The 17,134-nt window shown below is 39.6% G+C and overlaps 1 protein-coding gene across 6 annotated transcripts in view; it reads right to left on the reverse strand.

Moving 5' to 3' along the window:
- The window catches only part of LOC110981061 (casein kinase I-like), a 67,844-nt gene that overhangs the window by 50,464 nt on the left and 246 nt on the right, over positions 1-17,134 (reverse strand). Inside the window, exons 1-4 of one of the 6 annotated variants that reach the window (XM_022238282.2) lie at positions 17,029-17,047; positions 16,491-16,575; positions 13,525-14,097; positions 7,360-7,400 (exon numbers count right to left, since the gene is read on the reverse strand). In XM_022238282.2, the coding sequence (XP_022093974.1) occupies positions 7,360-7,400; positions 13,525-13,705 (222 nt within the window). In that variant the 5' untranslated portion in view covers positions 13,706-14,097; positions 16,491-16,575; positions 17,029-17,047. The other 5 variants (XM_022238251.2, XM_022238292.2, XM_087136540.1 and 2 more) reach the window with 5 other exon arrangements.

Raw genomic sequence — 17,134 nt, forward strand, 5'->3', positions numbered from 1 at the left:
TTGCAAATCTATGGATAATATAAATACAAAGACAACATAAAGTACATGTGCTCATGTGTACGGTCATGTGTAAAGTGTTTCATGGTGATTAGCGCATGGCATGTACATGTACTGTACATACACGTACAGTAGTACTGTCCATACATGTATTTGGATCTAAATACTATCATGATGTATACATGTATGGGGGTATCATATGGTGACATCACTGCACCTCTGATCGATGATGCTTTGATTATTATATAATGCATCCAATTTTGGCCTGACATTTTTCATTCCCCTTTAACACACTGTGGCTCTTTGGACAAAACCACAGGCTAATGAATATTTACCTGCCCAGCCACTTACACTCACAAAACCACAGCCCCAACATGCAGTGCAAGCGGGCAACCCAACCACAGATATGAATACAATATATCTCAATCAGGGAAACTCCTTTGTCTGGCCATGTTTGGGTTGTCTGGAGCCCTGGGGGAGACGGCTCACCCACAGTTGCTCAAGGTGGGCTGGCAGTGGAACAAAACAAGGAAGAAAAGCCTTGGATGTGGACCAGGAAATCCTTCTGTCAATGGTAGCAAAAGGCTGGAGGCCAATTACATGAATACCCAATGTACATTGTACCCTTTTGTTTGAGGTGATACCTACATGTACATGCATGGACTCATGCCTGTTCTGCCATGTTCATGAACATGTACTGTACATGTCTGTGTGTGTACACAGGTCTGTAAAATGGTATATGTAGGCCTATCTCACATACTGGCTTTCATATACCCTCCAAACTACTGGTACAAGTATTTCAACTGTAACTTAAATTCTTCACCAATGTCCATTGCCATGTGCAGGATGCTCCACAACATTACCATTGAACTCATGGAGGAAGGATCTATACCAATGTTTAAATGTAAGGTGGTTTTAGTGTTCAGGCAAGGCAATCAAGTGGCAGATGCCAGTGAGGCAAATGGTCTCGCTGAAAATGCTTTGTGAACACAAAGCTGGACTACATATATGCAGTACAAAGTCTGTGGTTCACTGTGTCTCTATGAACAAAAGTGAGATTGGGAGCTACCAGTATAGCCCCCCCCCATTTCGCACATGTGCACAATACCGTGGCTCACTTTTGTTAACTCCACCTTCATTTTTAAACTTACCGGAACTAGCACAGCCGGCAAGGTTTCAAATTCATTTCAGTTTAGTAACATTTAATTCCACAATGTGAAGACATCATCTTAAAAGCCAGAGCTGGCGGTGAGTGACCAACGATACGGGACAAAACAAGACACAGATTTAAAAAAAAATCAGAAACAATAACAATTAAATATAACAGTCCAACAAAGTAAACGAAACTGATAATAAAAACTTAGAAACAATACCAACACAATGTAGTTAAATATCTAGGTACATGTAGGAAAACCAATAAATAACAGATATGAACCAGCTTGTGAAGTAAGTACATGTAACTTGTGAATTTAGTAGGAATACTTTCAGTTTTGTTATGTACATGTATTTGAATGTATTATTTGAAGGGCAAAGAGTTATAGAGGGTGAAAGATACATGTACATGTAGTTGCAGTTATTTGGAAAAAAAAATCCACAAAAAGGAATTGTGCGTGTTGAGAAAAAGTTGTTCCGACTTGAGGTATATTTTATTTGTGATGGACAATCCGTTACAAACCACAAAAATCACATTCTTATTCCGATGTGCTTGCTGAACAAAGCCGTGTTCAACCTACACTGTACAAGTGCGGCTACCAACACACGTACACGTACAAAGCTGTTGTACATGTACACGTATGTTAACATACTGTCAAGATCAGGTGACCTCTGCAATATAACTGGCAATGAAAGGAGGTAATATTAGGGTTTGCATATGGACACAAGGAATGAAATGCACAGCAGACATCGGCTTTGCATGTACACTATCCAGGGACGAAGAGTGTGTCATATTTTTCCATCTACACATATTGCATGTACCGGTATTCATATGTTTTTTCTATTGATTCTGTCCACTGTACTGAAACCTGGATGCTCTTTTTACAAGAGCGGGAAAAAATCATGTCTGCTGTACATGTACACATTACCATGAATGCGATAAGATAAATTTCCCCTGGGCAGCGGAGCAATTCACTTAATTGTTGCTGTGAGCCAAATTCCTGGTACCGGAGCTGTAGCGTAAACGAATACATGTGCCCACAAAATGGGAGAAGTCGTGACAAGCTGCGCACATAAATTTGCCTACTTTCTCCTGACTGAATGCGCACTCCTGTTGATTACGGATTTACATTGGTCTCTCGTTGGTTAACATTAATTCATCCTGAGGGGGGCAATCCAATACCCGGAATCTCTCCCACCAGAAAGGGGGGTGAAAAAAAAAATGACCTGTTAAAAGTCGTAAACTGGGCTAGTTAATACCACTGTTTGGGGTTCATAATTGCAGCGTTGAATAATGTCCCTCTTAATTCAGGTGATTGATGTTGGGGATAGGCCTGTGTGTGACTATTAAATGCCCTGATTGGCCTTAGCTTCAGGAGACACTGCAATAAACAGTGCTGCCCCCACCATCCATTCATCACCCGCCTCCCAAAACATTCACAATTTGTCAAATAAACAAGGAAGCACGGCTAAATAAATTGAATGTGAAAATTCCACCACTGAAAGAGAAATTGAGTGGGGCAACATTGATTCAGAGGAAGGGAAATGAGATAACATAAGGGAAGGACGACTATATAACCAGGGGAACAAAACAAAAAAAAAACACAAGTATACGTAAATAAACAAAATTAATACATACAAAACTGATATACAAAAAATGGAATGTACTGTACAGCTTTAGCCTTACCTAAAAATTAGCCTCACAATTCTATAATAACCTGCATGTACCAGTACATGCACTGTACGTGTATGCACCAGTACACATTCAACACTGAACTTCTGGTTTCAATTTTGAGAATCATCAATTCAAGTGATTACAATACCATGAAAGTACCCCCAAAGATGTGTGTCAATACTGCCAGGTGTTTCAATGGGCAGAAACTCTTCACGCGGTGCACAAAGCTCTATACAATTTTGAAGCTCAGACACAACCCTCTATGAAACTATCCTACCCTGTCCTTTCAGCAAAAGCTCCCACCAACATGATTTAAAATCTGAGAAAGCAAGCTGGGAGAAAATCAGTTTTTAAAATGCGGCACATCAAACTTCAAATGCATGAATTACTTTACTGTTTTTACACAAACAAGCCAGAAGACAAAAGAAAACCAGACGGTGTAAGAAGGTTATCTAAAAATAATTAAAACCTACATGTAAAAAAAACACGAAAGGAAAATTCTCTGACCAAAAACGGTCTACGTGATTTTGTTTTGCACTGGAAAACTTGCATTCACTGAATGACGTCCAATGTTTTCCAACACATGTACTTCCAGAGTTATTCCTTTATCATTTGATGGCTTCGATCACAATTATTCCACATACATTCAAGTTCATGTAGACCTTGGTAAGTAATCCATTTTGATGAGGTCTCACATCGCACACTCCATAATCATTCCTTAATACTTTAGTCCTTCCCTGCAGCAAACAATATTCTCAAATCCTTTGACTTTATCATCAGAATGTCGAGGCTTTTCTTTATCCCATCCAGCAGGGGGTGACAATGTCCAGCACTGGATCCTCTTCTAACAGGGAGCCTTGACTTCTCCACTACAGTTTATCACACACATTTAAGCCTTTTAATGAATCACCCTCCTCAGGAGCTCACTGTGGGATATCCTTCTAGGCATTTTGTTCCTCCAATGTTGCTTAGGAAAAGATCAATGCAAGGGTGACCTTTACCATTTTATGACTAATTCAAATTAAAAACTCAAATCAATTTATATGAGGGGGAATAAACCCTCAGCGGGATGTGTTCAGAATATACATACTGTCTTTATTATGCTGCTCACAACTGCCGTTAAACACAGGCATTAAAATGACAAGCACAGGCAGCCTACATGTACTTTTGGCTACTATGATAGCAGAACATCATGCTGGTGTTTGAGCCCCATTTCATCACAGGGAGGTGCCAATAGTTACAGGTGCTTGGAGATTTGTGTTGTTACATTACTGATCCAGGCAACTTCTTGTATTCAGTGTTAAGCCTGCTTTTGATGTGCTTACTGCTTATCAGTCTCCTTGAAATACCGTATGTGGAAGCTCTGTATGAAATTGGCAGCTAGGCCCAGGTTTTTCAACCTTTATGACAGAGATTTTGGGCTCAGGCAAAACTTATTTGGTCTGAAATGGATGAGACCTAGGGTTATACAGTTGTGGCTTACTGTACCGGTGTATTGAAACTGAACATCCCTTTTCCAGTTTTCAGGTATGTGTACGATATGGAGAACCAAGTTATACAGTGCTCATAAAGAACATTGTAAATAGTAAGCATAACTATTGTGCCCTGTTTACTAGTACATGTACCATGAAACTGGATCTTGTCCTCTCAACCACATCACTTAAATAAAGTTCAAATTGTTCCAGAGGATCCATTTTTGGCTGTTACCAGTGTATGTCTCTGAGTTCACGGCTGTGGTCTGGAGTACCCCATTAATTAAGCCTCTAATTACCATACCTTGAAGCACCAAAGAAATTTGCTTCAGGAACAGGACTAAGTATGGACTTCATTCTGACTCAATAGTGTTATTTTGTTCTGTTGTAGGAAATGCCATATTTTAAATCAGTGATGGATAATGGCAAATGCCCACATTAAAAAAAAAAAAGTCTAGAGTCTAACATATGCAAATGTGTCATCAGCACGCCCCTAAAACATGGTGAAATTGTTGCATTGACAAAATTCTCAACCAGAAAAGAACCCAATCCCGGGCTCTATATCTCGAAGTGACCTGCTTGTGACCTTCAATATCAAAATGCAATGCACGAATGAACGAGCACAAAACAAGTGGTGGCAATCAATAACAGATCTTATTGTGAGTGCGTATGTCATGGTTGTTACAGCTTGAGTCTGACACAGATGTATTTATTGTTTAAGCTATTCAGATTTGAGATAGTAATTGGAAAATGTATGTACTGGTACCTACACACTGTACTGACTGGATTTTTGAATAATTTTTGTTGATTTAATCTACAAATGGAGGTTACAAACAGCATTCTAAACATTTGTCTTAAACAAAGTTCACCAAGTCATTTATTCAATTGATTTGTTTTTGATTTCATTTACAAATGCATTGGAAATGAAACCATCAAATTATCATCAGTTATACGCCATCATATATACATGTACCAATACTTTCTATGGTGTATGTTCATAAATGTGCACAAACATGAACAGAACATGGCCATGATTATTGATTATTTAAAGTCTAGGAACTAATGACAAGAGTTTTTACTACCAACAGAAGTTCAGGCGGGATAAGAAAGAAGACACAATGTCCAGTTTAAAATCCCAGTTCCAAATATGAAACCTGCCAGATACATGCAAACATCAACGTCTAACCATCAGTAATGGTACCTCAATAATGTGAGAGGTCTATACATGTAAATGATACAAATCACATAAACCTTCTGTTAATAAAAACTGGGAATTGAAAAATACAGAAGAAAAGCCTTGCAAAGATGCTCTTGCAGTCCATGCATATCCAAATGGGGAATATCATTCAAGGAAGGGTCCTGAACGACCAGCCAAAATTAATGCAGTAGTCGAACACACTTACGGTAGATGTGAGAGAGTGTGAACAGTGAACACTAAATGTGTAAAGACAAAAATGATTCCACAAAAGATTCCACGTGCATTGTTGAAAGTTATGAATACTTTTGGAGTGGAGTTCGTTTACACATTAGTACAAATCTGCCAGAACAGTACTGACATTGGATTTTACCAAACTCTGGTGTCATTTTTAAAAGCTTGGCATACATGTGACGTCAGAGCTTGTGAGAAAAAAAAATCACAAGCTTGCTCTTTTTAATACACGGCTCCATGCTCAAAACTGATGACATCTTGTCCACGCCATCAAGTCAAGTACACAGTGCTTTAACCCTTGCTGATTCAAAGAAGGATCTGACGTCATTTAATAGATGTCCATCAACTTATGAGTGACTAATTGTTTTGTCAGATCATTGAGGTATTAGGGTTAACAAACTTTTCTCTCATGGCATGCATTAGCTCAACAGTGTAGTATATATTGCTTCCCCCCCCCAAAAAAAATTTTATGCCTGTGTAACAAAAGTGCCGATCCAGGAGGTAATTTTATCAAAAAGCCTCTAAATTCTGTGTAAAGTTACAAGTATTCCATGATCTAAACCTCAACAAAACACTTCCTGACAAAAACATGTACATGTAGCTAGCTACAAATATACATGTTACAAGACCATCAAGAAAAAACAGGTGTTCGATATGTTCCCACAGAGCAGATGTGTTTGTTCATGTCAATGATGTCAATTACTATTCATGAACATAATTTAGGAAACCATGATTTTCCTCCCCCCCCCATCATGTTCATGTGCACCATCAAACATAATTGGCAGGCCACAGAAATTGTTGCAGGGGGTAAAAAGACCCAAATTACAAATATATACACACACTGATATGGCACTTGGGGTTTAATTGACAGGAAACGGCGTATCAAACAGCCGTCCCTCTGGTAACTTGGACAGCACGGTGCACTATTACGACACAGGAAACCACAGAGAATGCACAGTACTTCTAAATATGTTCTTCCTTCCCTCCCTTCCAATTTGCGAGGCAACTGCGGGTCTGGACCAGTCGCATCATGTTTTTGTTTTGATCTTGGTCACAGTCCTGTTGCCGTCCTTTCCTAATGCGGTCTGAGCTGGCGCCAACGTCAGCAGCCAAACCTAAACCCATCCCAACACTAGCGGTACATGCGAGTCCCTCCAGATATCAAGGGCAAAAACCATTAAAAGAGTAAGGTTCAACAGCTTTATTTAGCGGTTTCCTGAAGACGAACAGAGTAACCTGTTTGAAGACCTTTCTCACCAACCGCTCCTCTCTGAGCCAACATTTCTCCCCAATGGAGATTTTGCCCATGGTGTACCCGCACACTTTCTTTCTTTGTAACTTCAGCTTTACCTCTGATGACACCATGACCTAAGTGTATTTCATTCTCTAATGTCTTGATTCGCCCTTTTCTTAAATTTATGCGCTTGACAAGATTGGTAAGGGACGAAGGAAAAGGACACCCGAAGGAGTTGAACAAATACAAAGTGTCCCAAGACCAACTGTGGATTGAGCAATGTTTTGTTTGTTTGTTTGAAGTTGTTGATTCCCAACAATTCCTTCTTCACTGTTATTTAAACTGTGTAAATGTTAATAAAGAAAAACATTTAGTTTTGAAACTAAATGTAAGTACTTACCAATTTAATAGCCACATGCTCATTGTTGTATAAATTTTTACCTGTTGGAAAATGAAATTGAAACAAGTTACAGCAGTTTCATTTAAAAAAAATGTACAGAATGTCGATTTCTACAGTCATCTTTAAAACACACATTTTTACTTAAAATTTTTTAAACTCATAAAATTAATTCATAAATTTCAAATCTCTTTTTTGTGTTCTGTAATTTGGACATGAAACCTGGTTGCCAATGGTCACAAATCATGAGGGTTCTATCATTGGTATCAATATCATTTCAAGTTGTGTGTTTAGACTGCTAGCCGTCATGGGTGTGTTCTGCTTTGGTGGAGCAACCCCAAGTAGCCCATTGTCGACGCCAGACAATCACACCACATGTAATCATTGTAAGCCAGTTGAGGTGATTCATGCTTTGGAGTTTACAGAGTACAATAACACCGCCAATGGTTGAATGCTGGAGGCTGTGAAGTTGCTGTGTGCACAAGGATGTATGTATACATGCAGTGAATGCTGACTTGTACTCGAGGGGGTGAAATTTAGGTAACTGTGAACACTTGTGTCAGGTTCAACATGTCAAGGTACATGTAGAAAAATATTTCTAAAGGGACAAATGATCTCCATTCCCAACTGTATACAAGTACTTTTCATTCCAGGAAATCTGGACGTCCCACCACAACATTTTACAAACATCTGTTCCCCACTTCATATTCAGTACATGTACATGTATGCCATGTTCCCAGCAGATGTCAATGGGTAATCAAATTAATAACAGCTAAAGAAAGCTTTCTGTTTTACGCTGTGGAGTTGGTGTGTGCACAAGAATATGTAACGTACTTGTACATGTACTCGAATGCTGTGACAACCTGCCTTTTTCTTTGCCTTCCTGATGTGACTTGCATGTACATACCGGTATGTACATGTAAATATGTACATGTGCTCATACACCAACTGTTACATATACTGGTGTGTACATTACTTAACCAAACCAGATGACGTGTATGGACACTTTTCCTTATTTGTTCCACGGAAGACGTGTGCACTCTTTTAAGACTTCTTTTTTCATTTCCGCGATTGACGTATTTATGTGTCGTGATTGGTTGCGTCATAAATAAATTGCAATTTTGAAAAAATTACAGGGAGAAAAAAAAATGCCCCAGCAGCTTTTTTGATTTAGAGTATCCAACGTCAACTGATTACAAAGAAGCAAATACCGGTACTAGGCCCTATAATGTAAAAAATATGAATTTTATTGGGCAAATGTCTACATGTGCTTTGAATTCCTAGAAATCTGGAAAAAAAAAGTAGTTTACCATTTCAAACATGTATCTGGTGCCATGCTGCGGCTGTTGTGGTATAGTGGCGGGGTGGGGAAGGGGTTCTGGTTTATATTTTGCAGTTATGTGGAATACACAAGTGCCAAGAGCTGCACGCATTATGCAAAGTTTGACGAACTGTGTACAGTATTTGTTGAATTTCTCATGTTTTTATCTTCTTTTTTCCCAATAAACATCCTGTCAGGCTTTCTCCACGAACAGCTGAAATTCCATTTTCAAAAGAAGAAATTTATGGGGTTGCGTATTAATATCAAGAAGAGTGCATTTGAAAAAACAAACGGCAGTTGCATGTCTGACAGCCTCGTTTTCCACAGAATGACCCATGAACATTCCTATCAGCACTTTTCAGAGTGATTTGGCGAAAAGTTGCTTAAGAATTAAAAGAAATTGATTATTGCTCGCATTCCTTCCCACAGATTACCGGTGCTAACATTTAAATGGGTAAAATGCTTCTCCATCAAGGACATTGTACAATATTAGAATGCACAGGTGAAATATGGCATAATCTTACAACAGTCTATGGATTTAGGAATTTAATTATGTAGCGGTACGTGGCATTAAAGATTGGTGAAATGTTCAGCTTTGTCTTTCGCAAATTAAACAGCATAAAATAATTCAAGATCAATTAGAGTCCTGCTAAAACCCAAGTAGAATCCATATTGGCTGGTGCTTTGAAAGATTCAATGACAATCTTTCATTTGTTCCTTTTTTTCTTCTGTGGATATTGCCAATTCTCAAACATGGACGATAGATCACGGTTTCTGAAACACAATTATACTTGCACAATCTGACTATGGCCTGTCAAATGGTGGTTAGTCGCAAAAAGTGTTGATGTGAAGTTCTTCATAAATAAAGCCAAATAAAAAGTCTCTAGTTTCTGGTCAGCATGCGTATCGCCGAAAACCTGCACGTCGGCAGAATAAAAAAGTTTTTCATTTGGTATAAAAATGATGTCCAAACAGAATCCTTCTACTCCGTAATTTCAACGCGTTTTTGATACACAGTATCAGTAAAGGAGTCCCTCTAGTTCCCCGTACATTTAGTCAGGCACTCTTTTTCAGATGACATCATTTCTGTATTATACATTTATATGTACAATTGTACATGTACATCTGGGAACCAGATGAGTTGATCTTATGTCCTGCCTACATACATGTATGTCCAAACTGAAATTGCTTTTTCACAATAGAAAGTATAAGGGCCAGTCTGTTTTAGTGTTGTGCGCATGCAGTTGCAATGGACATCGTGCGTTATGTACATGTACATCATTCCCCCCCCACAAGTGAGGGTTGAAAAAAAAAGCAGTGCCACCGCACCACTTCTGGAGCAGCTCCTGACCAGAAACCAGAGATTTTTTCCCTGATAAAAACCAATGTACTTCATGTCAGGCAAGTCCCGGTATAACACAGGGCAGCACAATATTTATCAGATGCATTTCTATACATGTAACGGCCATTGTTACATGTATCTGTACATGTACAGGGTAAGAGACACTACCCCAAAATAAGACCCATTCAGATGTTGGCAGCGCACAAGGACAAGTCCATCCATCCTGAAAAACCCATGTACCGGTAGGGTGTTATCTGATTACCAACCTGGCAACACCCAGACAAAGTTCAACGGGGAATGATGACGGCAACACACACACAGGCCAGATTGGATGAATGCGTACGTTCGATTCTGATGTCCACATTAAAAAAAAGAAGAAAAAAAAGAGATGTCCTGATACCAGAGTAAAACAGAAGTGGAAGAGGGAAGGGAAAGAGACCAGTGGTGCAATCAGTCTGCTTGGCTGTGATCCCAATCCAGGGGAGAACACGTGTGTGTTAATAATGGCACGCCATGCACTTACATGTAAGTGACATACATGTACATACATGTACACGTATGTTTGTGCATGTGCGTACATATATTCAGTGCAATACATGGCATGTTATGACTTTTTATACATGTATTTTTTTTAAGTGAACCCTAACCATGCTTAACTGACAATATCAAATAGTGGTCACTTTCTGTGGGATTTTGTCAATGTGAACATTGAACAAAGGCCTTTTGTTCTAGCTGTTTGATTCTGTCATGTTCAGCAGGCTCCACACTTTTGCTGTTGTTTTATTCTACGGGGATCAGCAGGGTGCCTAGGCTAGACAATCCTGGTCAGTAGGGTGCCTAGATAATCCTGGTCAATGGGTACCTAGAGAACCCTGGTCAGTAGGGTGCCTAGAGAATCCTGGTCGGTAGGGTTCCTAGAGAATCCTGGTCAGTGGGTGCCTGGAGAATCTTGGTCAGTAGGGTTCCTAGAGAATCCTGGTCAGTAGGGTGCCTAGAGAATCTTGGTCAGTAGGGTTCCTAGAGAATCCTGGTCAGTAGGGTGCCTAGAGAATCCTGGTCAGTAGGGTTCCTAGAGAATCCTGGTCAGTGGGTGCCTGGAGAATCTTGGTCAGTAGGGTTCCTAGAGAATCCTGGTCAGTAGGGTTCCTAGAGAATTGGAATCACTTGCAAACAGCAACTTTCATTTGAAAAAAAATCTACATTGTACATTGTACTGCACTTGGTGTACCATGTGGTCATCCAAAAGCACTTGTTTTCCCTGAAAACCTGAAGACTGAAATGCATACAGGTTTCCACCAACTGGGACTACTGGAGTTACATCCAGTAATAAAGTGTCTAGTGCTCGGAGATGTAAATTTTTACATGTAAAGTATAAATTATTGTTGTGAGCTGGACTGTTCCAGAGATGGTTACTAGCAAATTTTCATCATCACTGATGACACTTGGCATTACAAGGGTTTAGTTCTTTGAGATAAAACTGTTACAACAGCAGAATATTAAAGTGTGCACAGGCGCTACCGGTACATGTATGGGTAGACATGGTAGAAGACAACTGGCAATCTCTTCTCTTCTACCAGACAGTGGAGAAGCAAACATTTTAAGCTAAATGTGGGCCTGTTCATTATTGTTGACCACTCGCAGGTTGAACTACAAAGTGGGCAAATTATGCATTTCTGGGGGTTTCAGACTGTTTCAGACCCTGTAGTCAACCCAGCAGGATGCGTCAGGGTGCCCAGAGAAAGCATAGAGAGGCCAGGATAAGGGTTAATAAGATGGTTCCTCAGGATTTGAGAAACAGCTGGTACTGTACTCATGACGTATTGCACGGATTCTTTTACTTGATACATCCAGGCACATTGCAAACTTGTAAATACCCAGTCCAAAGGGATGCCATTACCATGGTGGCTCAGTACCCACAGTCATTAATTTGAGGCGTCTGTGATTCTTTCAAACCACAACACCCTGTTAGATAAAGAGGCAGAGCGTGAAATTATGGTTGGACTTTTTCCGAGCACTTATTGTGTTTGTCCGAACAAAATCAAAGATGCTCGGACAAATTGTCCGACCAACATATCACTAACAGCTCTTAAAATATCAACACAATATATGGGATTATGGCGTCCCATTTATTATTAGTTTTGTGTCAGAATTACGTTAATTACACCGAGCGCCATGTGTGTATGTAGACTTTACTTGCACAGACATGAAATTGCTCTATAATTCTTTGCGGGTCGTCAACATCAACGTTTTGCTGTCACAGTGGTGAAAACTGTGCGCGAACCTTTGTGCATTAAACGAAGCTGCTCTGGTTCGCACCGTGCCGCACCCATGCAAAAGAATGCATGATGGAAATGTAGCAACCAGTACCAGTCTGTACTGTACATGTATTGAATGTACTGTACATAAACACTCTTCATTGGCCATACACACGTTGCGAATGCAAAAGGCTGCAGGCCGGAAAGACATGGATGCTATGTTGCAAGAGGTTTTCTGCAAGTTAATTCACATAACTTGGTCTCTTATTTATGTCTGTATTTTCTGTGTTCATGAGTGTAATTTGAGGTTGTTCTGCTCATGGCACAAGGTTTAATGTCCGCTGGTCTGGATGCATGACACATGCTTACCACGCGATACACGGACATTGTTGGCCAGTTTGCCGTCGTGACTGCCATCGTGATTGTGTGAATTGTTCATAATTTTCTTGCGAATTGCAGTACGTAAAAATTTTTACGTAGATTAAGACAGGTGTTCATCCTTTTTGAGAAACTTTTGGAAACTTTCACCCCACTGATGCCATTCAATCAGCACAAAAATTGCCCCCAAAGCAAAAAAAAATGTTCCGACCTACTGACCCAATTTTTGAGAGGCTTGCGTAGCACAACTTTTTTTTTGCCTAATAAAAGACTGCATGTATGCTGTAGGCCTAAGTTAAATAACCATAAGAATCGTGGATTCTGAGAAATCTTTGGTAAGTGTTGATCCAATTCGAGCAAGCAAATTTATGACATGTCCTGCCCGATCGGGCAAACTAAAAAAAAAAAAAATTGTCGCGGCCTTCGCCTGAACAAGGATTGCTCGATGCGGCTGTGTGTGCAGTTCTGGTAGGACCAGGAAATAAAGTTAATTTGACCCCTGACAGTGCACGTCACAACTCTACCTTTTATATAATATAAGGCAGATCAAAAGCTGGTAATGGCAGAACAAAATTGATTGTGTTATGACATTTTGTCCGAGCACTTTTTTGGTCTAATTTCGCGCTCTGAAGAGGCATTAAACTTGCGAATACAACCAGTGCATGAATATGGGGTATCACTGCAGGAGAAGCTTCAAATCACCAGGTCAGTCTATCGGTCAGCAAGGAATTTACACCAGGATGCGCAACATACATGTGCGCCTGTCACACCAGCTAAACACCTTTCAATCCTGCTTGCCAGAGTGGTTTATAAAAATGAAAGTTGCTTCGGAAGACAAAAGTGCGGCTTTTCTTCAGCCAGAGAACACTCACCTAGTCTCAACTCGCCAAAGTTCCCACAGCCAATCTTCTTTCCAACTCTAAAGTTGGGCCCAACCATCAGCACCCCAGTACTGGCGGGGTTGCTGGACCTGGTTTGATGCGACCCCCGGCTGCTGGCCTTGGATTTCCGCTTGGGGTCATTGTCCACTTTCTCCATCCTGCTGGTCTGCATATTTGAGCAGTCCCGTTCACTCCGAGTCCGACGCTAACAGAATCAACAGAAAAAAACACACCCACTGAAGCCGCTGTGCGGTTCCAGCCACAACTGAACACGGACGACGGGACGGGGAGAAAAAGGACTAGCTTGAACCTGTCCGACAATCCATCCTGCACAAAATGTGTCGATAGGTTCCAAGGCAGATCATTTCCAGGAAATCAGTGATGTTGGCCAACAGAAAAAAATGACGGAAAAAAAAAATCCAAGCGATGATTTATTGTCACTTGAAGAACATATCACTCCACAGCTACCAAGGTATATCCGAGTTGGAACCCAATCCCCACCGATGAGGACTGCTATAGTATATCCATGGGTAGATCCACGTAGCTACGTCTGTTAAAGGCACCCTGAACATTTACGAGAAAAAAGAAATTAACAGTAGTGAGATGACACTTAAGTGACCCACAAATCTAAAGTTTGAGAGCATCTCCTCTTATTCAATACCACAAATCACGTATACAGCTATTTTCTTTTCAAACAACTAATGTGCATGTACTGAGTCAGAGGCTCATACTGACATTGCACATGCTTTTCCCAAACAATGTGAATTCGGCCAAATTTGACTTTTTAGGACACATCACTTTCTAATGGCTAATAAACTACTGCAAAGGAAACTTAGTGATATTCATATGGAACTCTCACTAATAAGGATACTAATAAGGTATCAGGTGCACAGTATATATACATGTACGGTATCTCACGCTATTTATAATTCAAAGGCGCTGATATTATCCTTATCCCTCCACATTGGGCAATTAAAGAGAACCATTGAAAACTGCCCAATAAACAAAAGCAATCAAGATACCGTTTGAGTAACTGCATATTTCTGTCAGCAGAACAGAACTTAGTGTGGAGGAAATATGGGCAAATTAATACTAACATCAAATATAGATTGGACTCCATTAATATGACATTCGTAGGAGTGAATGAGTGCACAGAGGTTAATAGCCTATCACTTTTGCCCATCAATCCTTCAAGTTCAAGTCATAAATAGTGAACATCACAATTTTTTTTCTATGAATAATGTGCTCGAGACAATGCTGAATGTGCCAGAAAAACAAAAATCTTAACAAGGCCAAAATTTAGTTAAAGATATTTCTGGGTTCCGAACCATTTTTGCCTGAGGTTTTTGATATATGGGAAAAATTAACATGTACTTTCAAGCATGCTGCCAGTCCATGTTGGCTTGTACCGTATAAAAACACTCAAATCAGGCTTTTGAAAAATGATGTTTGCTGTTAATGCTTTGTATAACATGCAGCGACAATGTACATGTTTACTGAAGGTGAACTTACTAATTGTATCAGTTCCTTGGCTACAAATGAAGTGCAAACTGATACAGGCAAAATATCCGCTATAAATGGGCAAACTAATTATTTGAGTGGAAGTAGAAACAGGTTGAACATGTCAGATGAAGTACAATGTAAGTATCCTTCAAGTTCATGTCCGCTACTCTTTTGGGCCAAGTTTTTGGCAAAGACTTTGGTACTGTTTGTGTAGCAGTAGGCGAGCATGTCTAGCATGCACAGCACCTGATCACATATTTAAAATTTTACATTGGTAACTAAATCTAAAGTTTGAGAGCATCTCCTCTTATTCAATACCACAAATCACGTATACAGCTATTTTCTTTTCAAACAACTAATGTGCATGTACTGAGTCAGAGTCTCATACTGACATTGCACATGCTTTTCCCAAACAATGTGAATTCTGCCAAATTTGACTTTTTAGGACACATCACTTTCTAATGGCTAATAAACTACTGCAAAGGAAACTTAGTGATATCCATATGGAACTCTCACTAGTAAGGATACTAATAAGGTATCAGGTGCACAGTATATATACATGTACGGTATCTCACGCTCTTTATAATTCAAAGGCGCTGATATTATCCTTATCCCTCCACATTGGGCAATTAAAGAGAACCATTGAAAACTGCCCAATAAACAAAAGCAATCAAGATACCGTTTGAGTAACTGCATATTTCTGTCAGCAGAACAGAACTTAGTGTGGAGGAAATATGGGCAAATTAATACTAACATCAAATATAGATTGGACTCCATTAATATGACATTCGTAGGAGTGAATGAGTGCACAGAGGTTAATAGCCTATCACTTTTGCCCATCAATCCTTCAAGTTCATGTCATAAATAGTGAACATCACAATTTTTTTTCTATGAATAATGTGCTCGAGACAATGCTGAATGTGCCGGATAAACAAAAATTTAAACAAGGCCAAAATTTAGTTAAAGATATTTGTGGGTTCCGAACCATTTTTGCCTGAGGTTTTTGATATATGGGAAAAATTAACATGTACTTTCAAGCATGCTGCCAGTCCATGTTGGCTTGTACCGTATAAAAACACTTAAATCAGGCTTTTGAAAAATGATGTTTGCTGTTAATGCTTTGTATAACATGCAGCGACGATGTACATGTTTACTGAAGGTGAACTTACTAATTGTATCAGTTCCTTGGCTACAAATGAAGTGCAAACTGATACAGGCAAAATATCCGCTATAAATGGGCAAACTAATTATTTGAGTGGAAGTAGAAACAGGTTGAACATGTCAGATGAAGTACAATGTAAGTATCCTTCAAGTTCATGTCCGCTACTCTTTTGGGCCAAGTTTTTGGCAAAGACTTTGGTACTGTTTGTGTAGCAGTAGGCGAGCATGTCTAGCATGCACAGCACCTGATCACATATTTAAAATTTTACATTGGTAACTAATGTTAGGCCTACATGTACGCCGAACAATGACCATGCTGAACTCTGTTGGCAAGCGGTCCTCTGGCCTGATCATGCTGAACTACAAGCCATAGCCTACCTATGATTAACATGAATAACAAACATGTTTAACATGTTAGAAACCAGCAGCAAAATAGATGGTGCACTGAATGAAAAGAAACCGGTATATGTACATTGTACTTTTAATAAAGACTGTACTTTATATACGAGTAAGTGGTGCTACTTGCGTGATAACAGACGGCTAGCAAAGGTTTACGCTTCAACAAATATTTAACAGTCCAACCTCATCAATGTTGACTGGCTGTGTATCGTATCGTGTGGTCCCATAAAATACACAGCACTGAAACGGTCAATAAAAATCGGGCATGACGAGACACTTCCTGTTGCCATGGGCGGACATCCTCTATAATGGACACCGATTCCCTTTATTTCACAAACAAATATACACTTAATCTGTATGTTATTTCTTGCTCCACTTTTTGCGAATTTCATTTCTTAGCAATCCGTAAAATAACGACTTTTCAAGCCCTACCTTTCCAGTTTCTTCGCGTTGGTTAAAAATTGCACTCCCAAATCGGCTGACATGACGTCATGTCCCATCCTGGGTCAAAAAAAAAAAGGTTACAGATCATGCGCTC

This window comes from Acanthaster planci, linkage group LG05 (assembly GCF_054643075.1).
Source record: "Acanthaster planci isolate LZ-2023a linkage group LG05, COTS_SCS, whole genome shotgun sequence".
Classification (NCBI taxonomy): Eukaryota; Metazoa; Echinodermata; class Asteroidea; order Valvatida; family Acanthasteridae; genus Acanthaster; species Acanthaster planci.